This window comes from Vombatus ursinus, unplaced genomic scaffold (assembly GCF_900497805.2).
Source record: "Vombatus ursinus unplaced genomic scaffold, bare-nosed wombat genome assembly UNPS02014817.1, whole genome shotgun sequence".
NCBI classification, from domain to species: Eukaryota; Metazoa; Chordata; class Mammalia; order Diprotodontia; family Vombatidae; genus Vombatus; species Vombatus ursinus.
This window is the reverse complement of record NW_020954595.1, coordinates 15,171,319-15,193,996: the sequence shown is the minus strand read 5'-3', so window position 1 is coordinate 15,193,996 and position 22,678 is coordinate 15,171,319. Positions and strand designations below refer to the sequence as shown.

At 53.3% G+C, this 22,678-nt stretch overlaps 1 protein-coding gene across 1 annotated transcript in view; it reads left to right on the top strand.

Moving 5' to 3' along the window:
• The window catches only part of HEPACAM2 (HEPACAM family member 2), a 27,827-nt gene extending 5,815 nt beyond the window's left edge, over window positions 1–22,012 (top strand). The window contains exons 2-9 of the mRNA XM_027835910.1: window positions 1,161–1,517; window positions 2,170–2,454; window positions 9,502–9,795; window positions 16,784–16,903; window positions 17,036–17,060; window positions 17,157–17,194; window positions 20,082–20,155; window positions 20,567–22,012. Coding sequence (XP_027691711.1) covers window positions 1,161–1,517; window positions 2,170–2,454; window positions 9,502–9,795; window positions 16,784–16,903; window positions 17,036–17,060; window positions 17,157–17,194; window positions 20,082–20,155; window positions 20,567–20,695 — 1,322 coding nt within the window. The 3' untranslated portion in view covers window positions 20,696–22,012. The remainder of the gene's footprint in view (window positions 1–1,160; window positions 1,518–2,169; window positions 2,455–9,501; window positions 9,796–16,783; window positions 16,904–17,035; window positions 17,061–17,156; window positions 17,195–20,081; window positions 20,156–20,566) is intronic.
• Window positions 22,013–22,678: the final 666 nt, after the last annotated feature.

Here is a 22,678-nt window from a genome sequence, read left to right as displayed (position 1 = left end):
CCATGGATGGAGTGTTTGGGGAGGACCAGCCCCTCTGGTGTGAGGGCGGTTGAACCCTTCAGGACTGCTCTGTAGCTCCAAGAAGCTGGCCCACACCAGCCACCACACCATGTCTCTATGCATGGGAGTGAGGGTTCCAGCCCAGCTGCCTCCAGGGCTGGGGTTCTTTCCGCCCTCCCAAGCTGCTTCTCAGAGGCACTTTGTCCAGAAAGTAGAGCGGGTAAGGAGGAGGTAAGAGAAATGACAGAAAGCATTTAGGCAGGACCAGATGGTAACCCTCAGGGTCTCCCTATTGTCTTTAGGATAAAATGCAGTTTCCTCTGCCGTCCCCCAGACCCTTTGCCATCTGCTTCCTGCCAGGGTGTCTTGCGGGCAGGCTCTCAGTCAGTCTATGAGCATTTATTAAGTGCTTACTGTGTGCTATGCGCTGGAGACATCAAGAAAGGTGAATACGTCCCTGCTCTCAAGGGGAGGGAGGGCATCGCGCTGCTTACACATAAATGATGTCATTCTTAAAATGCGTATTTTTGCATCCTCCACTCTAACATTTGTTCCTTTTCCTTTGATGGGAAGTCCCCAGACTTCCAAGAGATTGGTGCCTGGCTTGGGGGAGGGGAGGAGCTTTCCTTGGGCACTGACTTAAGACCACTTCAAATGAAAATGCCGTTAAAGAAAAAAAAAAAGGAAATGGATGGAGTTGGGCCATGGTAGAAGAGCCAGGAGGGAGGGCTGATCCCAGAGTCCAGGAAAGGAGGAAGGCGTCAGAAGACAGCCTCAGAGCTGGGAAAAGGCCAGTCTAATGCGGGTAATGGTGACTGCTAAGAACCCCATTGATTTTACCCCATGAACAAGCAGATGGACCTTTTAGAGGCGGGCTCCAGGATTCTGCAGCCTGATGCAATGCCGTGATTCCCGGTCTGTTCGGTTCTAGTCAGTCCACCCACTGTAATCTGGCAGGTCTCACTAATGTTCCTGCATTTTTAGAAGGTTGGCGCTGGGCATTGCAATGAACCAGTCTTCCCAAGGGTCCCAGCCTGGAGTGGGGCCAAGGCCAGGAGTGCCTGGTTTAAAGAAGAACCAGGCATATCTGCCATGGCCCGCTGCCGTGGCTTAGACGCTGCTTCTGACAGTGGCCTCCTCTGTCTTTCTTTCCTTCCCAGGCACCTGTTCGGGGCTGACAGTGACCGTGCCCTCGGCCACAGTCCACGGCGTCCGGGGTCAAGCGCTCTACCTTCCAGTGACCTACAGCTTCCAGACCCCAGCCTCAGACGTCCAGATCATATGGCTGTTCCAGAGGCCTCAGACCACTCCCAAATACCTGCTAGGCTCAGTGAACAGGTCCGTAGTCCCCGATCTGGAGTACCGGCACAAGTTCGCCATGGTGCCACCCAACGCATCCCTGCGCATCCAGCCACTCCATTTCAGCGATGAGGGCACTTACATTGTCAAGGTCAATGTGAACATGCAAGGAAACGGGACTGTGTCTGCTCATCAGAAGATTCTCGTCACTGTGGATGGTGAGCACCTTCCCATGGGCAATGTGGCTTAGCTAGTCACGCTGACCCCTCCTCTGACACCTCAAATCCCAGACTAGTGACTCAGCTTGAGCACCTGGCCCGCCTGTGGCTCAAAAGCCATCCCCCTGGCCACTGAGCACGCAAGAGGCCTTCCCTCATCCAGGGCCCTCCCGCTTCCTGGTTCTTGAGGGGCAGGCAACATAAAGAAAAATAATAATAATAACAGCTAACATTTATAAAGCCCCTACTATGTGCCAGGCACTATGCTGAACACTTTACAATTACTATCTCATTTGATCCTGGTAGGTAGGTACTATCCTCATTTTACAGGTGAGGAAACTGAGGCAGGGATGGGAAGTGATTTGCACAGGGTCACGCTGCTAGCATGCATCTGAGGCCACATTTGGGCAGCTGTCAGAGGCTGGGATTGTGGGGGATTGGCCAGGGCGACTGAGCCAGTCAGAAATCCTGAGTGGACACCTGGTCTGGCCACAGCTGTCCAAAAGTCAATACCCCAAATGAAAGTGTCCAAGCAAAGGCGATCTCACCAGAGGAGCGCTGCAAACCCTCGCCTCTTAGGGACCTGTGGAGTGACGGGTTAGGAAGCAGTGACAGATTCAGGGAGAACTCACGCACTCTCGTGGCCTTGCAGATCCCGTGACAAAACCCATCGTGCACACTCACCCTTCCTCCGGGGCCGTGGAGAACGTGGGCAATTTGACGCTGACGTGCGCTGTGGCCGCGGGCACGCGAGTCACATACCAGTGGCTGAAAGACGAGAAGCCAGTGCAGGCCAGCACGACCCACAGCTTCTCTCTCGACCACGGCACCCTTCACATCGCCCCTGTGACAAAGGCCGACATTGGGGAATTCCGCTGCCTGGCAAGGAACTCCATTGGCGAGAGGCGAAGCGAGGCCCTGGCGCCTGTCATCTACTGTAAGTGTTCCGCTCCTCAGAAGGAGGGCGCACAAAGAAGGCCGGGCCTGGGCTTCCTTCGGGCCCCTGCCCGCCTATGGGCCCCTCTAGTTTCCTCTTCAGTAAAATGACTAAGTTGGAATGGTAGCCTCTGGGCTTCCTTCCACCTCTAGAATTAGGGTCCCAGGATTCTCTGAGCAGGGTGGTCCAGCTCCTGGCAGAATGGGCCTGGAAGGTCCTCCCTCCGCTCCATCCGTTGGCTTCCTGCTCAGCCATTCAGACTGCACACCAAGGCTCTCTCCTCCAGGAAGCCGGCCTCGATGCCTCAAGTTAGGAGCCCAGGTTAGGTGCCTTCGGACCTCCCTCCCCCACCCCCAGGACTCCCCCAGCGGGTTGGTCTGCATCTTCAGCTTCTCACAGCACTGTGCTCTGGACCCAGTGCAAGGAGAGGGTGTTCCCGGGACCAAGGTACCAAGTCAGGAACTGAGGAAGTGGGGATGGGATGCTCCGTTCAGGGAACGAGACAGACCCGTTTGGCTGGGAAAATGGGAATGGCAGAATGGGCCAGACCGCAGAGGTCTTTAGGGATCAAACAGAGGTTTTATATTTGACTCTGGAGGCCCCAGGGAGCCACAGCAGTTCATACTGAGTGAGAGAGGGACTCTGAATGGAGGATGGATGGAGTGGGGAAAGCCTGGAGGCAGGCAGACCCAACCCCCCAGCAGCTGTGGCAGTTGCCCATGTGTGAGGTGGTGAGGGCCTGCACTAGGGTGGGGGCAGGGTCAGAGGACAAAAGGGGCCTACAGCCAAGAGTAGTGTTAAGGGAATGGTGAGAGAGGGCAGTGTTGAGGCCCTGGCAACGTCCTGAGCCTTCCGTCTGGCCTGGCACCAGAGACCACCAAGTCTCTGTTTGCATGGATTCCACAGCAGGGGAGGTGCCATGAGCTCTTGGACGGGGGCGCAGAGGGAGCGGGATGCCCCTGGACTGGGATGCTCAGGATTGAGCAGAGGGGGCAGCAGAATCTCAGGGCCCAGGGCCTGCCCAGATGTCCAGAGGCCTGGTCTGGCTGCCTCAGCAGTGCCCTTCAGAATCAGCAGCTACACTGGGGCCTTCCCTCTTGGCCCCCCCCATGTCACCAGAGGTCAACCTTGGGCTCAGGCCAGCTGGGGGAAAGCTGGTCTGACTTCTAGATGGACCTCCTTGTCATGAAACTAATAATTGATGGTAACGGCGGTGAGGGTGATGAAGGTGATGACAATGATAATGGTGGTGGTGATGATGGGAGTGCAAGAATTCCTATCCTCACCGTGCTCCCTGGAAGGCTGAGCCTGTTTCATACACAGAGAAGTCAAGGTGCAGAGAAAGGAAGTAGGTCAGCCAGGAAGCTGGTCAGGGTCTCGGGTGGGATTCACACCCCCTAAATGGTCAGTGGTCCATACGCCTTCATCATCCTCATGGATGTTCCCTAGGAAGCAGCCCCGAGCCCCCTGGAGGGATACCTGGCTGGGGTGGTGCAGCCAGGAGGGCATGGGCCTCCCTGGGACTGGCTCTCTAGGGTGGCCAGGGAGCTGACTCTCCTATTGGCTGTGCTTCCTCAGGCCTTCTCCTGTACCTTGCATCCATCTTCTGAGAGAACACTGGGATTCCCAGCAAGGTTGCTAGGCTGGCCCAGGAGGACCTGGGTAGCTCACTGGGCAGCGCTGGTGTGAGACCAGCACTGGGGAAGGATCCCCCGATTGGGGGCTGACCGCCCTCAGCCCCAGGCCTCCCCCAGCTCCCTCCGTGAGGTCCGAAAGCTAAAGCGTGTCTCCATCTGTGCTGACTGTCGTTGTCATTATTAGGCCTGTTAGCGTCTTCACTGTGGTTCCATGTGCCCTCCCTCTGCTCCCAGAGGTGGTTCCTTAGAATTGTAAAAGTGCCCAACAGGGAAAGGCCAGCCCCTCTGGGGACCGTGGGCCTGCTGGGAAGGGCTCACACTGGAACCAGTCCTTTGTCCAGGGAGAAGTGCTTGCTTCCTCAAGGACTGCCCGCTGATGAATCACCTGTTCCCATTAACCACCAGTGACTGTGTGGGCACGGCCACCACCACCCTGCTGGGAGCATATGGCAGGCGTGGGGCGTCTTAATCACCCTGCACTAGGGAGTGGCATCTGCACTATGGAGGCCCTGCAGCCTGCGGGCAGGGATCCTGGGAGGCCCCAACCCATGTCCGGGACAGGGGCTGGCATTTAGCCAGGGCCCCTGGCTGTCACTGCCTCCCACAGATGGAAACCCGAGGCCTCCAGGAAGGGGGATATGGGGATCAACACAGAGTGGGGGTGGAGGGGAACTGGGATTCCCAAAGATCCCATTCCAGGCGGGCACAGCCGGGAAGGATCAGAAGGCCCTCAGGATGAGCCATGCAAATGGCCCCTTTGACAGAAGCGTTCCAAGCTTTTCTGGAAGGTGGAGGTCATGGAGCAAGCATCTATTTGACCCAAGCTCCATTGGTGGAAATCAGCTGCCCTAGCTCCGAGCCTGAGAGCTGGGAGTCCGTCTGCCCCTTGGACAGCAAATGCTTGCCAAACCACCGCATGGGGAGATGTGGCAAACACGGGCACCCCCAGGGCACAGGAGACGGAGTCTCTAGAAATCCTCTGACAGAAGATTTGGGGTTGGGCAACTGTGGGCACAGTGCCTCATCAAGCAGTAAGAAGGCATGGAGGGAAGCAAATTCAAGGCAGCTGGGCAGGAGACTCTCTGAGGCCCAGGGCTTGTTGACTTGAGAGGAAGAAGAAAGGATCTGTCTTTTTTTTTTATCCCCAGGACAAATGCTGCGACTCTGACATCACAGGGTCAGACATGCTTCCAGGAGCAGAAGGATTAATGCAGAAGATGATGAATATGGGAAAATCCCCTGACCAAATGGACTAGGGAAGCTCTGTCCGGGTGGGGGGGTGGCAACATGATGCTGTGGATAGTGGGGGTCAGAGGAAGATGGACACCAATGCAGGGGAAGAGAAACCTCTGGCTTTTACCATATAAATATATAAATGTTTAATTTTTATTAGTAGTGCTATTAATATTTAAATCTATTACTCCAAGGCACTGCACTGACTCACCTGGACAGGTTTCCTCCTGAGGGTCAGAGCTAAGAGGGCTCATTTTTTTCTTTGACTCTCTGCCCTGATCCTGGAATGTTATTCCAGGAAAGTCTCCAAAACAAAGCTTAGGTCAAGCTAATATCTAGGGCCTCCCAAATGTGGGAAGCAGGGTCCCCTGTTCCTGCCTGGGCACTTGATATGAGTAGTGGTATGCAATGGCCTCCGTTTCACCCTGAAGAAAGTGCATGGGATGCTAGGCACTCAGCCAATGCTCACAAACAAATATGGAAGCATAAAGTACTCAAACAGTCCATCACCTTCCCCCCCAAAAGGTATATGTCCTTGAGCTGCTGAATAAGGCCTCCCCTTCAAACCAGATTGCCAGTGTCCCAGCAGTACATGGTTCATTTGCCACAGAGCTCTTCTCTGGTGACACATCTCTCCTTCCTAACAAGCACACTGTTGAGGAATCTTGGTCCTCCCAAAGGCCAGGGCCCAAATGCTTGGACTCAAAAATTTTTTTTTAATTTTCACTGACCTCTTTGGTTTTTATATCACTTCATTTCCCTTCCTCCACCCCAAGAGCCATTCTTTCCAACAAATGATAAAAGAGGACAAAATGTCAGTTGTGCAGAGCTAGCCAACCCGTCGGTCAAACTCAGGAACTCCTGAACTTGGTGGTCACCCATGAAGCAGCTCTCAGAACTGGTGCTTCCTTGGTGACCTCCCTTCTCGGGCCAGAAGGTGAGATCCCAAAAGAACCCTGCCTGGAAAATTAAAGATCCTCAATGTCCCCTTCTCTACGCAGGAAGTGGGATTCAGGAAGTATTCTTAAGTATCCCCCCACCACCTCCACCGAGGCACACAAGCACACACTGTCATGTGCTTCTGCTGAAGGTTGGCAGAGACAGGGACAGAAAGTTGCTCTCTCCACCCACCTCCCACCCCAGAACAGCTCTGCTGTCGCACTCGGTTCTGGAAGTCCAATGGGGGAAAGCGAGAGAGAAGCACAATCTTTTCACTCTTACAGACCACAGGGAGGGAGTCAGTCCTTGGAAGCCAGAGGAGTCCTTCCCCACATCCCCTCATGAGGTGGCAAAGCCCACGCCAGCCTTCCTGGGAGGTGCCCTCCCACACCCTGCTCTCGCATCAAGGGGAATAGAGAACTCACCATATTGACTGAGGCCTCCCCAATCTCTCTTAATATCACATCGACAGCAAATGACTCAGAGCATTAAGCAAGACTCCTGACCAGATGGGCCCGCTTTCCCACCTTTATCATTCCTCAGAGAATCCTCTAATCCAGCATCAAGGGCCCCTCCGGGAAGAGTCAGGAGGAAACTGGATGGCTCCTCTCATCGCTCTCATCCAGGAGGACATGGGGGTCCCACTCAGACCCACATAAACAAGCTCCTCCCACAAACCAACTCCCAAGCTGCCAGCAAATGTGCAATATTTCCTGGAAAAAAACCCAACAGAGACACCCTTGTTCAATGTAACTTTGGTCATGGTTCTCAGATGGGGGGCAGAAGGTGCTCACTAAAGGCATGAAGGGGGTCCAGCACCGAGTCTTGGTGGAAAATGCTATAGTAATGAGCCATTAAAGGAGACTGCGAAGAAGCAGCCAAGCAGGGAGGGGGGAAGGAGAGAGGAGAGACAGAGGAACAAGAGGGAGGGAGGGAGAGGGAGAGAGACAGAGACAGAGACAGAGAGAGAGAGAGAGAGAGAGAGAAGGGAGGAGGCATCATGGAAGGACAGTGTCCATGAGCAGAAGGTGATGAACACCATCACACGCCGATGAGTCCTCTCTCTTCTCTCTCCTCCCTCTGTCTCTCACTGTGACAGTGTGTGTCTGTGTGTGTGTGTGTCTCTCTCTCTCTCTTCTCCTCTCCTCTTCTCTCTCTCTTTTCTCCTCTCCTCTTCTCTCCTCTTCTCTCTCTCTCTCCCTCCCTCTCTCTCTCTCTCTTCTTCTCTCCTCTTCTTCTCTCCTCTTCTCTCTCTTCTCTCTCTCTCTTTCTCTCTCTCTTCTCCTCTCTCTCTCTTCTCCTCTCCTCTCCTCTCCTCTTCTCTCTCTCTCTCTTCTCCTCTCCTCTCCTCTTCTCTCTCTCTCTGTCTCTCTCCCTCCCTCTCTCTCTTTCTTCTCTCTCTCTCTGTCTCTCTCTCTTTCTCTCTCTCTCTGTCTCTCTCTGTCTCTCTCTCTCTCCCTCCCTCTCTCTCTTCTCCTCTCTTTTCTCTCTCTCTTTTCTCTCTCTCTCTCCCTCCCCTCTCTCTCTCTGTCTCTTCTCCCTCTCTCCCTCTCTCTTTCTCTCTCTCTCTGTCTCTCTCTCTGTCTCTCTCTCTGTCTCTCTCTCTCTCTCTCTCTCTCTCTCTCTCTCTCTTCCTCTCCTCTCCTCTTCTGTCTCTCTGTCTCTCTGTCACTCTCTCTCTCCTCCTGAAATCCCAGCTCCAAGCATCACTGTCTCAGTGGACACTCTGGAGACATTCTAGGGATGGACAAGAGGTGAGGCCTCCTCCTCATCTTCCTCTCCTTCTTGGGGTGAGCAGCTTAGCTCTGTTTGCCTTTGCCAGTCCTGAGCCTTTTGACTCTGTCGGCCCACAGGCAGGTAGCGCAGCCCCTCGGGAGGGCTGAAGGCATTGGCTAACACTGGGATCTGGGAAGATCTCATTTCTCTGCATGTGGCAGTATAGATGCTGACAAGGGCCTGGCCTTGATCTTGGAAAGGGAGCTTGGTTTTGTTCTCTGAACACATTCAGGAGATAAGAGGTCAGACAGTGGTGGGTCCAAGGAGGGCGACAGCCTCCCTCTGCTCTGCTCCCTCTCTCCTAGGCCACCAGCAACTTTCAGCCAATAGTGACAATGGGTCAATCTGAGGGATGGGGGCAGGGGCGCTGCCTGGGACACGTTCAGGGGGGGCCTGAGCATTTCTGTCACCTTCACCGTCCTTTATCCAGCAACCTTCCCTTTCTTCTTGTAATTCCCTCTAGTGGCTCTAATTCCCACACCCCGGACGGCTTCTCCACCCACCAAAGTCTCCCATCCCACAACCCTGAGTCAGGGGTTATGACCCCAAGAGAACCTGCCTGTGGTCTGCAATTAAGACAGTGTAAAGGAGAGACCCTTGCTAGGTCTACAGCACGGATTTGGTATAAAGGTCCTGTGAGATGTGCCTTCCTGTGATTCTTTTACAAACCGCCCTGGTACAGGGAGGATGGGCAGCCAGTATGCCCAGAGCCAGAGCATGTCAGAGGGGTCACCCAGCCTGGCTCCTCACTTTACCAGTGAGGAAACTGAAGTATAGGAGGAGAGGGGACTTTCCCAAAGTCATACAGCTAAGTAGTAGCAGTGACCAGGACCTCGGTGTCCTACAGGCTCACCTTAGGGAGCATGGGGGCCTCGGATGCTTACTAGCTGTGTGACCTTGGATAAGTCCTTAACCTGTTTGCCTCAGTTTCTACAACTGTAAAATGGAGACAGTACTAGCACCCCCCCCACCCCCCGGAGTTTTCAGGAGGATCTAATGAGATAAAATCTGAAAAATGCCTAGCATAGTGCCTGGTCCATAGTAGGTGCTCCACCGACTCCAGCTCTTAGCAGCTTTCTTCACAAAGGCGCTAATAATGACCAATCACGGGCACATTTGTTCCAAGATGAGCTTCTTTCTGGGCACATAGCTCGGCAAGGATGGTTCTCCCCGTCCCCCAGCTGCAATTCTGGGTGCCAGCTCTGAGGGGGCACTGGCACGACAGCCTGAATTTCAAGCCTGTCTGACCTGTTTCTTCAGCTCCATGAGCGGAGGCTGAGCTCACAGGACCCACACTGGCTGTTCTAGGGGACGGGCGTGAAGGGGAACTACTGGCCGACGTGGTCTGGTGGGCGCCTCAGCCCCTGTCCTACCGCCTCCCTCCCCCAAACGCTGCTGCCCAGCAGCCCCCAGTCTCAACGAGCTGACACTCCTCCTCTCCTCTGTTCTCCCTCTAATGCAGATGGACCTTACGGACTCACAGTCAATTCTGACCGAGGCCTGAGAGTGGGAGAGGTGTTCACTGTTGACCTTGGGGAGGCCGTACGGTTTGACTGCTCTGCAGACTCCAACCCCCCCAACATTTACTTGTGGATTCAGCGGGACGACAATTCCACCCAGGTGATCGAGCACGGGCCGCATCTGGAGGTTGCTTCGGAGCACTTGGGCCGCAGCACCGATTACACGTGCTGTGCCTATAACAACGTGACAGGGCGACGAGGAGAGGCACGCTTCACGGTGATCATCACGTCTCTAGGTAAGGGCCCTTGGCCCAGGGAAGGTGCAGACGTGTCTGGACGGGGGGGGGGGGAGTCGCATGCGTGGGCGCCACTCTGACCTCACGCTCTCCATCCCGAGGGTTGTAGGAAGTGCAGGAGCAGGGATCTGAACCCCGATCTTCTTGCTTCTGATACACCACATGCGTGGAAGCTCACATCCTTTCTCTTGGCTCCGGACAGCTTGCTCTCGCAGCCCATTTCCAGCGTTCTTATCATATGTCTGTGCTAGAAAGTGATGGTCCAGGCTTGAAGCCAGGGAGACCCGAGCTCAGATCCCAGCGTAGGTATCTGATACCGAATAGCAGTGGAAGCCCAGGCAAGTTACTGAGCACTGGACAACCTCCCCCGACTTGCATATTCACTCAGATGGGCTGCAGTCGGCCTGAGGGCGGCAGTTCCCACACGGGGCGCTCCTCATAATCATGTGCAGGTGGGTTCCCAGGAGTGCTGTGGAGGAGCGACATTGACGCAATTGCTTCTCTTTGGATCGGCCATTCAGCAAGTCTCTCTGCTTGTGCTATCTTCCCATTCACATCTCTCCATCTCCCCAGGAATAGCAGGAGAAAACCAAAGGCTTGGCTGAAATCTAGGGCTGCTGTAGGTCTATCACGCCTTGCCCTGCAGACTGGCTTGGTAACCTATTGCTGAACATCTCTTCCTCATGTCAAGAAAGGCAACCCGAGAGATTCAGGCATTTCCTTGATCCCTCAGGCAGGTGACCCTTTCCATAAAAGGAGACGAGGCCAGGGTGGCCTGACCATCCCTTCAGAAGCACATTCTCAGGGTTTGCTGATGATTGGAGCTAACTTCGTGGACTGTGGTTGGAAGATTATACTCTTTTCTTTAAGAGACATTTTCCCTTATCAAGTTCTAGTTGCCTCTTCAACCTTCCATGAATTTCCAAATGGTCTTTCTGCATCTCGGAGGTAAGAGGGGAGCTCAGAGGCCAACTGGTCCACCCTGCGCCTGAGCCATCATATATCCTCAAAGTGGTGCTTGGAGACCTCCAGGAAGGGTGGCATCCCCTACCTCCAGGGATAGCCACCCCTCCCCCTTCAGAGCACATTACTTAGCAGGAAGTTCATCTTGATATCAAACCCAAACCTGCCTCTCCACGATCTCCCCCATTGCTCGTGGACCAAACAGACCATTTCAGTATTGGAGAGCTTGTAACTGTTAGGAAGGGCAGCTAGGGGATGCCATGGTGCACAGAGCACTGGGCCTGGAATAAAGAAGACTCATCTTCCTGAGTTTAACTCTGGCCTCAGACACTTCCTAGCTGTGTGACCCTGGGCAAGTCACTTCACCCTGTTCACCTCAGTTTCCTCACCTGACAGATGAGCAAGGAAAAGGAAATGGCAAACCTCTCTATTATCTTTGCCAAGAAAACCCTAGATAGGGTCACAAAGAGTGGGACGTGACTGGTTGTTTTTTTTTTTTTTTTTTTAACTATTGGGAGATGTTTTCCTTCTGCCATACCTAAATTTGTATCTTTAAAGCTTCTCCCCATTGCTCCTGGTTCTGTTCTTTGGGGCCAAACAGGACAGGTTTAATCAGCTCTCTAGGTAACAGCTTTGCACAGTAATCATGGGATCCCTAAGGCTTCTCTTCTCCAGGACCAGCCCTCAGGGTTCTGAGGGCTTTTCACCTCTCTTGCTGCTCTCCTTCCAGATTCTCCAGCTTATCAAAGAAATCCTTCCTAAAACGGACAGGACACTCCATCCAGAGAGAGAGAGGGGCTGCAGGGTGGGAGCAAGGCGGGAGGGAAGGGGAGGGGTTTCTAATGTGTGAAGAAATCCAGGGCTGGAGAGAATTCCGAGCATTGCAGAGGGGCCAGGAGGACAGTCAGGAATGCAGCCTAAAGAGGAAGAGGGAGTATTGTGCTGTCACTTTCTGCCTCTCCCAAAATGGGTCCTGCAGCCTCTACTCTGTAAGTTTCAGTGGCCCAGGTAGGAAGAGGTTTAGCATTAGGACAGAAAGATACCACAAGGACCCTCCAAAGTCTGAGGTTCTCTTTGTGCTTCCCAACTGTTTCCATACCTTGTTTTCTGTGTTTAATGAATTTAGGGGATTTTTCATCAATAGTAGTAAAATAACCCAAATGTAAATTCTAGCCTGGTTTTATTTTCTTTGAATGAAAAATGACCAGAATCTACAGGTTGAGCCTTGTTTCCCTTGCCTGCTGCCTTCCATTAATGTTTAGCCAAAGTATTTTCCTGATGCTACAGGCTCCTAATATTTGATTAAGGTCCGATTACCAGGGACCCCAGATGACTACAGCCTTCACGTCAGACAGTTGCCTTTTTGAGAAATCCAACAAACCTGTTTGACTTGTGCCTAGATCAGCCATCTGTGATGATGGTAAACAAGGACAGCAGGTGGGTGTGAGGGGAGGGACCGGGAGCAGAGGCTCTGAGGCTCCTGGAGCCAGAACAGACCATCAGCAGGGCCCTTCCTGGAAAAGCGCTGCATTATTCAAGAGCCAGTTGTGGAGGCAGGGAAGGGAATGAGCATTTACAGAGCACCTACTATGTGCCAAGCACCAGACAGAGCACTTTACAAATGTTATTTGATTCTTATGGCAATCCTGGGAGGTAGATGCTGTTGTTTCCACTTTACAGATGAGGGAACTGAGGCAGATAGAGGTGAAGGGACTTGCCTGGGGTCACCCAGCTTCTCAGTGTCTGAGGACAGGTTTGCCAGGTCTTCTCAACTCCTGGGCCGGCACTTTGTGCATTGTGGAACCCCCTAGCTGCCTCTCATTAATGAATTAATTTAGGTTATTCTAACCTAAGCATCCTGCTTAGAGAGAGAGGACAGAGAAAGATGCATTGCATAGATAGACAGTGCCAACCCAGGGCTCTGAAAATTGCCATCCATATGCCCAGGCAGTAAACAAAACTCGACTGATCGATGAGATTCTAGGCCTCAGGGCCAAGTTCAGTGACCCGAGTAAGAAGGATGCACACGCCCTTGGAGAATAAGGGTCCTGAAGCTACTCCTCCTGTCCAGTTGGTGACCTCGAGAGAGACTTCCAGTAACCAAAGTAACCAGAGACACTTCTCCCTTCTGATCGTCACCCTAGTCACGCCCCAGTGATTTTGGAGAGGAATCTTGCACTGGAATTGATAGGGAGAGAGAGAGACTCCTCTTTCAGGTGAGTCCAGAGGCTTCGATGAGGGTCACTGTGAATTGCTGCCTTAGTATTTCTGAGCATCTCCAAAGGGCAGGTATGCCTTAGGATGGCCTTCCCCATGGGCTCCTTTCATGGGATGCTACGTGTACCATGGGATGTCCACGGGCCTGTGACCTCCTCAGCAAGGGCCACCCCCCGTGCACCACTCCTCCTCTTCCTTCTGTGTGCAGGAGGCCTCCCTTAAGACTGCTGGGGTCTCACTGAAAGAGGCTGCCCCTCCCTGCTCTGGGCAAGCTGCCCAGAGTTGTTCTAGCCTCTTTCCCATCGGAATTTCCCACCACTCAAATTCCTCAGAGGTCTTGGTATTCCGCGTTCTGCAGCCACCCAGCCCCATGAAGGGTTTGTTCGTGTGAAGGAGCTGAGAGCGCTTCCCAAGCACCCACTCTGGATGGTGCCCTTGACTATCCACTTGTAGGCCTAGCTTTCTGCCCCCACGGTATCTGTCCCCAACCCATGGACCACTGCGGCGACATCATGCGCTGGCGGCAAACAGCCGTTTGCAGTCGGGACAACAAGTGTTCTTCATCCATTTGGTTTGTCCCACATGGATGATCGGGGTGTTGGCCTCACTCAGAAAGCTCCTCTATGTCCCTGTGCTCGGGCCGTGAGCAGCCGGGAGCGTCCAGACGACCTGGCTCATGCCCCCCTCCCCCCCAGGGAAGCCCTCCTCTATTTGGACTCTTCTGTAGGCAGCCTCCGCCATGATGGGATCAAACTCTTTTGTTGAGCGGAAGACTCCAAGTTTGATTTCCCTGCTGAAGATGACTGAAGAGTTGTCTGCACTGCTACACAGCATCTTGTATGACTTTAATGTGTTGAGTCATTTCCATTAATTTACGAATTGTTCTGCCTTGTTATGCCCCTTTCTGGTGGAAGCTTTTGAAATATTCATCTGTTCCTGCTTTGGATTCGTCTGCCATTCTCAAATCTCCACCAAGTGATTTGAGTACTTCTGAATCTGTGCTGACCCTGGATGGGGGTCTCCTCCCTTTTCAGAGGGTCTTCTCCAACCAGGTTGTTTGAGAAAAGCTGCTGTGTGTCATCCTCTGGTCCTCATTGCGTGGTCAGCTGTGTCCTGCAGCCTTGGGCACTGCTGCCTTCTGCTGGAGTTCACACAGACTGGGCTGGGGGTACTAAATGCTTGTTGACTGACTGTCTGACCGACAAGAGGGTGAAGCAGCTCCCCGTGACCTGGGAACACCAGCCGCACCATACGGCTGCGTTGCCCGGGCTCTTCCTGTCTGTGTTTGCATAGGCGGTTTAATTTTGTCTGTTTAACTAAGGTCAGGCACAGAGGGTTTGCACTGGGGACTTTGGGAAATGGCCCAGTCACTGATGAGTGAGGAGGACAGCCCCCTGGGGAGCTGGTAAATAGACCACCAGGCCTGGGCACTCAGGGGTGACGATAACCCCAAGAGCAACACGGCCCGGCCCACGACACGAGGCTGGGAAAGGAGCAGACGCTCAGCGAGCAGGCAAGAGAAGCCAAAGAAGGGAGCCCAGAGCGCAACATGCGCCCCCAGGACAGGCCTTCCTCAATGGACAGAAGACTCCTGTCCAGCACAGGCCCGTCCACCTTCCAGCAGATCTGCGCAGGCTTCTGCCAACGAGGCTGCTCTGGACAGCTGGGGCTGTCCCCGGAGGCTTTGGCAGCAAGAGGACGGAGTCCACTCAAAGTCTCTGCTCTGACCTGGGTGCCTCGGACCCTGGGGCCACAGAGGACCTGGGGAGAGCTGGGTGACCTTGGACAACTCCCAGGCCCTCTGAGCCTCAACTTCCTCCTCTGTAAAACGAGCTGATTAGATTTGACAACCTCTGAGGTCCCTTCCAGTCAGGGTCTGTGGAGAGAAGAAGAGAGAGAGAGGGAGAGAGAAAGGGAGAGGGAGAGAGAAATGGAGAGAGAGAGAGACAGAGACAGAGAGAGAGGAAAGAGAGAGAGGGTGGAGGTGGGGGGGGAGAGAGACACAGAGAGAGAGAGAAAGAGACAGAGAGAAACAGAGAGAGGGAGACAGAGACAGAGAGAGAGGAGAGAGAGAGGAGAGGGAGAGAGTGCACTTGGTCCTTGCCCTGGTGAGAGGGCTGCCCCTCCACCACTGCAAAGGGCTCCTTTCAACCCCAGCAAATATAGGCCAGTGACATGTATAGAATCTCCAAAGGAAAATCTCTGCAAATCCTCCGGGGGCTTAGCTGTGAGGCTGTGGAGGGTTCTAGGTGAGGAGGTCAGCTGATCCTCACAACAACCCTGAGAGATTTTACAAATGAGGCAGACAGGGGAGTGACTTGCCCAAGGTCACACAGCTAGTAAGTCTCTGAGGCCAGATCTGAACTCCAGTCTCCCTAACTCCAGGCCTGGTGCTCCATCCACTGGGCCACCTGGAGAAGGCAACATTATTTTGAAGGTATTGAGAAATCCATTCTCAATTTATCTAAAAGAGGGAAGGATACCAAAAGTTTGAAAGCAATCTCAGACCTTATTGTTACCAAAAATCAGGCCCTGCCTCCCTAACCACAGACCTACCGTCCCCTCCTCTATAAAATTTCTGTGAGGGTCATCAGCGCCCATCCTGAGGGCAGCCCTGACACCTGCGTAGCTTAAAGGAGGTGGGAGAAGGAGGCAGGCAGGCTTTTGTCAGTGTGATTCTATGGCAGTGATACAAGGGGGTGGAACGTGTGGAGGAGAAAGAGCTCGCCGTTTGGTGACTTTCAGAAAGTGTTTGACTCAGTGGAGGAAATGCTGCCCTGAAGATTCCTTGCCCACACAGTTTCCCCTGTGCGTATGTCAGAAATTACACAGAGGGCCCTGAAGGAGCACAGACGGGGTCCAGCTTGCCGGCCCTCTGTGGGATCCCCAGGGGTGTTGGCCGCTGACACAGAGAACGTCCCTGAGGAATCCACAGGGAAGAGGGAGTCCCGAGAGGTCCGGGATCCTTCACCTGGGCTCCATGGAGACAATTCAGGAGGTCTGTGAACCTGGATGGGAAAACAATTGCATCCTTATTTTCATTAACCTCTAGCTGCAATTTAGTGCTCCACTCAGTTACTTAAAAATATGACTCTGAGAAGGGGTCCACAGGCTATACCAGACTGACTGCTGAAGGTCTCTAGGACACAAAAAAAGGGTGGAGCACTCTGCTACAGATGGCCAGGGCCTCTAGATGCTTCAGTTTGCTGATTACATTTTTTTTAAAGGCAATTGGGGTCAAGTGACTTGCCCAGGGTCACACAGCTAGTACGTGTCAAGTATTTGGTCTAAGGACGGATTTGAACTCAGGTCTCACTGACTTCAGGGCATGTGCTCGATCCACTGTGCCACCTAGCTGCCCCTTGCTGGTTGCATTTTCCTGGTTGTATTAAGTCCTGCAACATTGCAGAGGCTCCAAAGGAGTTGTCCCCATCATTCAAAGGAGGTTGGCCTAACCACGCACTTGAGAAAAACCAAGCGGATGAAGACGGCCCATTGTCGCTCCAATGAGAGCTAGAGGAGACGGCATAGCTCAAGTCTGTGTGTATTTATCTCTCGGACAGGCACTGCCGGCCAAGAAATTGGCCCAGACCTGAAAAGCAGGTAAGTGGGGCCAAAGCACCTTGAAACGTGGGCCCGCAGTTTAGCACCAACGTTCTCTTGGCGGTGTGTTGGGTAGAGCGCATCCCCTTCCTCCATCCCAAGTCCTCCTCAGCGAGAACGCCTCGTCACACCTCGGCGTTGTTGCACCGGGGCAGGGCTTGGTGGCAGAAGCGCTCAGGGTCCCTGGGTGTCCATTCTTCCCCAGGACTAGAGAAGGTCACCAGCAAAGGGAAGTCGTCCCTGGCCATCATCACAGGCATCTCTGTGTTCCTGATCGTGGCCATGAGTGGCCTCTTCTTGTGGAGCAAGTGCCGACCTCACAAAAGTAGGTGCGAGTTTGTTTTGAAGAATTTCCTGGCTTCATCCTCGCAGCAAATGTGACTCATTATGCGCTCTCTCTCTCTCTCTCTCTCTCTCTCTCTCTCTCTCTCTCTCTCTCTCCCTCTCCCGGCTGCAGCCATCTGCCAGAAGCACACACGCAGGTAAGGACTCTGTCACGGCTGCCTTGGTCCCGAAGCAGGCGTCGAGGGTATTTCCCATTACACGAAATCACGCACGTGTCTGTTTCTTTTCTTTAGGCCAGAATCCGAATACGGGAAAGCACAAACGTTTTCAGGTGACGAGCTGCATGAGCCGCTCCAGATGGTTGGGGTTGCTCCAGGTCCCAGGGGCAGCCTCCCTTGTGCCCCAGCAAATGTCCCGGCTTCAGACGAGAGGGCGAAGGGGGCTGCTGGCAGCTCCCTTCTCTTGTCAGCCATCGAGAAGGCTCCACCATTCCCTGGCACTGTCTCTGTAGGTGACTGGGGGCCTCGGGAAGGGACGGAGGCTCCCTGAGTCTGCTAGAAGGGTCAAGCTGAAGGCTGTTGGCCATCTCTACTTGGAACGAGGAGCCCTTTGTGGAGGTTACAGAGGAGGAGCAGAGGGAGGTGGGAGGTCTCGGGCCGTGCAGCTTGGGACCTAGGTGCCCCCCCCACAACACACACACACACACACACACACACACACACACACACACATCTCTGAGGGGGATTCCCAGCTCTGAGGGCTTTTTGTATCTGAGTCCCACCTATGTGCAGGCCAGAGGACATTCACGAAGGGACAGCATCAGATCTCCTAAGATTTCTCGTCCAGCGGCACAGTAGTGATGTGGGGGCATTTTCAGATTCAGTTCAATCCAATTAGACCGATATTTATTAAGTGCCTACTGTGTACAAGGCATACAGAGGCAAAAATTAAGTAGCCCCTCCCTTCAGGAAGCTCACAGCCTACTGGGGTGAGTCAGCCTGCATGTATAGAGAGGATCCAGGAGGAGAGCCCTGGGCCCCTCTCTCCTGCTGCCTCCATCTGCATCGTCTGTCCCAGAGGCTCTGCTGGGGTGCTCTCCCTACCTCCAAGTCCTTATCCCTCTTTTCTCCAGGGGATCAGTCCCTGCTTGGGTCCTCCCTCCCCTCAACCTCTGCCTTCATACAAATAGAGCCTCATCAAGGGTTGACATCAGTGGGAACATGGCTCTGTAGTTCATCAGTGTCCCAAGACTTGTCTCCTCTCCACCCCAGGCACCCACAGGGATGGTCAGACCTTCAGTGCCACTCTCATGGCCATGGTCATGCCTGCAAAGGGCTTTGAACCTCCCGTCTCCTTTCCCTCTGCCTCAAGGCTTCTCACCTTAATCCTGGTGCTCTGCTCCAGCCCACCCCACCCCCCAGACAGGACCCTTGTCTTGCCAAACACCAAGCCCGAGTTCTTCCCACCGTCTTCTTCCTTCATCCCTAGGCTCCCAGATCACTACAAATGCGTCTTGCTTCATCTCGTGGGCAAACAACCCTTCCTCTTCCGCCCGGCCAAGGACTCACTGCTGCTGTGGCCTTGGCTCATCCTGCCCTTCCCTCCCTAATCCCCCACGTGGCCCTTCCTCTTCCTTTCAGGAGGTTCCTTCACCTCCCCTCACCTGCCCAGGCCTCGGCCTGCCTGACGTAACCCCTGACACCCTCATGAGCTCTTGTCCTTGCTGCCTCGATCTCTCACTGCCTCCCAAAGGCCCTGGCCTCCTCTTTGGCCTCCACCTCTGGACTCTGTTAAATGTAGAATCCCATGGCCTGCATTCCATTTGTGGCGTCTGACCCACTTCTGACCCCCACTCTGTCCTGGTTCTCCTCTTACTTGTCTGACCATGCTTTTTGGTCTCTATCACAGAGTCATACTCATCTCCCCAGCGATCTGCCCTGGGAGACTCTTAGTGACCTCATCAGCTATCACCGCTACATAAACAAGTCCCAAGTAATGTGAATATCCAGCCCTTACCTCGCTCCAGCTCCATGAACACCTGCCTTCTGGATAATTCCTAAGAATCTCATTTGCATCTCAGGCCTGCTGCCCTTTCTCCACAGTTCCAACTCATTCTTTCAGATCCTTTCCCCACTCTTCCCTCCATCCACGGCCAAACTCATCCACTGCAACGTGACCACCATCTCCTCTCCCCTGGACACACGGCCTCCTGACTGGCCTCCCTGCCTCCAGCCTCCCCTCTCTTCTTAGTTCTGGCTATTGCACCCCTGCCCAAAAAGCTTCAGTGGCTCCCGTACCCTTTAGGATAAAACACAAACGCCTTCGTCTGCTTTTTGAAGTTCTCCACTCCCTACCTCCAAGCTATTTTTCCAGATTTTCCCATGATTTTCTTTCAGTCGCTCGAGATCCCAGCCAAAATGTCCTGTTCCCTGAACTCCCACTTCCATGCCTTTGCACACGCAGTGCACCAGCTGTGGAATGCGTGCCCTCCTCACCTCTGCCTCGTGGAGTCCTTATTTTCTGTCAAAGCCGTAGATGCCACTGGCTGCTTAAAGTCTTTTCAGCCTCCGTGAGGCTGCCATCACCCATCCACGGGCCCCAATTTGCCCTTTCAGTCTTATTCCTCATCACTCTTCTCTCCATGTGACTTGCTTGCCCTCACCTACCGGGTGCCATCTCCCACCGCCGCGTCTTTGCACTGGCATCCACCACCCCTTGAATGCTCATGCTCCTCCCTCACCCTCTTGCGCCGCTGATACCTCCCCAACCCCCTTTGCCTTGCATTCATGTGTATTCCCTGATGCATAGGCAGCATCCCAGTAAGGGAGATAAGAGCGCCCATTTCTGCAGCCTATCCTCACCATGAGCCTCCTGGGTCGTTATTAGCTCCATTTTGTAGATAAAAAGATTACCAGTGGTCACACAGTTGGTCAGTGTCAGGGGTAGGATTTGAACCCAGGTCCTGATTCTAAGGCCAGTATTGACCACTGCTCCACTTGCCTGCTATCAAAAGGCAGGGACTGCACCAGGTACACAGGAGGCCTTTAATAATTGATTGAATCCCTGATCTTCCATAGTGAGTGCTCTCATCCTCACCCTTCCCCCTAATCATTTCCCTCTGTCCATAGTGTTTCCCCATAGAATAGAAGCTCCTTAAGGGCAGGGGCACTTAATCAGTGCTTGATGGATTGTCTTGGAAACTCTGACCTCTCTTTCAGGCCACGAAGATGCCCTGACTGACTTTGGGATCTATGAATTTGTTGCCTTTCCGGAGCCTTCCACCGCTCCCAGGGTGAGTGAGTGTGGGCGTGGCATGGCGGGGCGGGGGAAGGGGGGAGAGAGGTCAGACCTCCTTTACTCCTCCCTGACAATGAGTAGAGACTTGGAACTGGGCTCAAGCACAGGAGTCTGACACTTCTGAGGACATCCTGGAGACAGAGCCTCCAGCTGGTGGCAGGGCTCCCCGAGTCTGGGGCAGGCCAGGTCTGACCTCCCCAGACCCCAGAAGGCTCCCAGGTGCCACAGCCACCAGCACAGGAGCCAGCCCAGCCCAGCCCAGCACGAGGCCCCGAGCAGCGTCTGGCACGATTAGACTTTTGGCCTGGTCACGGCCTGCTGGGCTCCGCCTGCATGATGACGCCTGTGCCTGGCCCATCGTGATCGATTACTAAATTCAGGAATGCTCTATTGATCTATCTTCTAGACACCCAGCAGGCCCATTTGTGGCTCTGAGTGGGGCCCCAGGCAGGAGGTCTACGGCACAATATATGAAGTTATCCAGCACGTCCCTGGGCGGCAGCAGCAAGGCCATTCGGAGAAACTGGGAACCTAGGAGCCACGGTCAGGTCAAAAAAAGCGGCCACAGCCCACAGCCATCGCCTGCCCCAGAAACCCATTTCTAGTCAGGGGCATGTCCTAGCCGTGGCATTAGGTGGAGACCCAGGGAGAACAGCTGTGGTGCATTCAGGGCCTCAATTCTGGAGGCCATATACCCCACCCCAGACTTCAACACCCTGTCTCCATCCTCCTGAACAGACCAGACTCATCCCTCCCCCCAGACGGTCGTCTGTGTTGGGTGGAGACACAGCCACCACGCCTGACACTCTCCTAGCTTTGATGTTCAGTTGTGCCGAGTAATCCACGCCTGAAAATGCCAGGGGAGTGGGCTGCAGTTTTAGCATGGTGGGTGGGGACCCATCGCTGTAGGTGGGAAGGAGAAACTCCTTCATTGTCCCAAGGTCACAGATACCGTCCTGTATAAAAGCTTTAACCTGAGCCCATTCTAGGGGGGGGATTCTGAGGTAGATGGACGATACCACCTGGACCAGTTCCTGGACCCCGACCCCTAACCCAAGGCGGACGACAGCCTGCTCCTTCCGTGTCTAACGTCAAGGCTGCCTCATTCCCCAAAGTCCATCTCACCTACTCTTCTCTCTTCTTTTCTTTCTCTTCCCACCCCCAAGAAGCTGTTCCTGTTGCCTGAGAGAATACTGGAGTGACAACTCTGTGCCACTCCACTCATTACTTCGGGTGATTCACATGGAGAACCAGGGAAACATAGCCAGCAATTGTTAAGTCTTGTGCAAAAAACCAAGACTGACGTCTCAGGGCACAGCTGATGTTTTCATCACCCTGGCCAATTAAAAGTCATGGTTTCCAAAGAGAAAGTCAAGAAGGTTTCTAATACTGCGATTTGCATTTGTGACCCTCAATTTAAAACTTAGAAATGATAGCTCTGGCCAGGAATAGGAAATGCCTAAAAAGGGCTGGTATAAATAGATTTACCTAGAGTCTTGCACATCTGATCTGGCTTCAGGGCTTTGCAATGAAGACTGAAGGAATTATGCTTGTCCGCACACACACACCAAAGGAAACCTGTTTCTCCTTGCTTCCTTTGAATTCCTTCATGGGAGCCTGAAGCCTTTCCCTCTGGGCACAAGGAAATTCTGTTTACCTTTTCTGTTGTGTTGTTTTAAATGTTTGATTTGTCTTGATTGACACCACACCAATTGTGTCTTTATTGGGAATACCGTAAGAAGGAGGCAACCGAAGGGGAAACATCCCCAGAGAAGAGATCAAGACAGATTTAAAAGTGATTTTCTTTTTTTTTTGTCAAAAGCTCTGTCTCTGGCTGGGGGCTTGGAGCTAAGAAAAGAAAAAGAAAAAAGAAAATGATCTATCTTTGATACCTCTTCCCAGAGTGGAGAAAGAAAATTTTTTACTGGGAAATCCCTCTGGAAAATTAATCAGGAGAAGGGTAAGGGGGCAAATAGGAGTTCCTGGACAGCTGTGATCACCACATCATCTCTTTTATACTGCTTCCTACTCATGAGAAGAAATCTAGGAATCTGAGGAGAGCTTTGTTAAGGAAGATTAATGAAGGGAGAAGCAAAATAACATTTTCATGGCAGTAGACTGCAGACCACACAGGCAGAAAGAGGAAATAGATGAGGAGAGAAAACATCACAAATGCAGTGTGGAGTGATTGTGGTGACAAGATGCATCTATTACCCAGGCCTAGTGTCAGAGATCGACCGTCTCCTTTTGTAGATGAGGAAGCAGAAGCCGTAGCAGGCATAGCCAGGATTTGAAGCAAGGCGCTTTCATTCTCAGGACTTATGAGTGTGCAGAGCTTCTCTCTGCCAAAAGCACGATGGCCAGAACATCCATGATTTACCCTATTGGAAAGGTCACCCTTTCAGAAGACAGACGATAGATAGGCCGATGGACCAGGTACCGAGCATTTCCTATATGCCAAGCGCTCAGGATGCACATACAAGCGAGACGGTTTCTGTCCTGTAGGCCAGTGGTGACA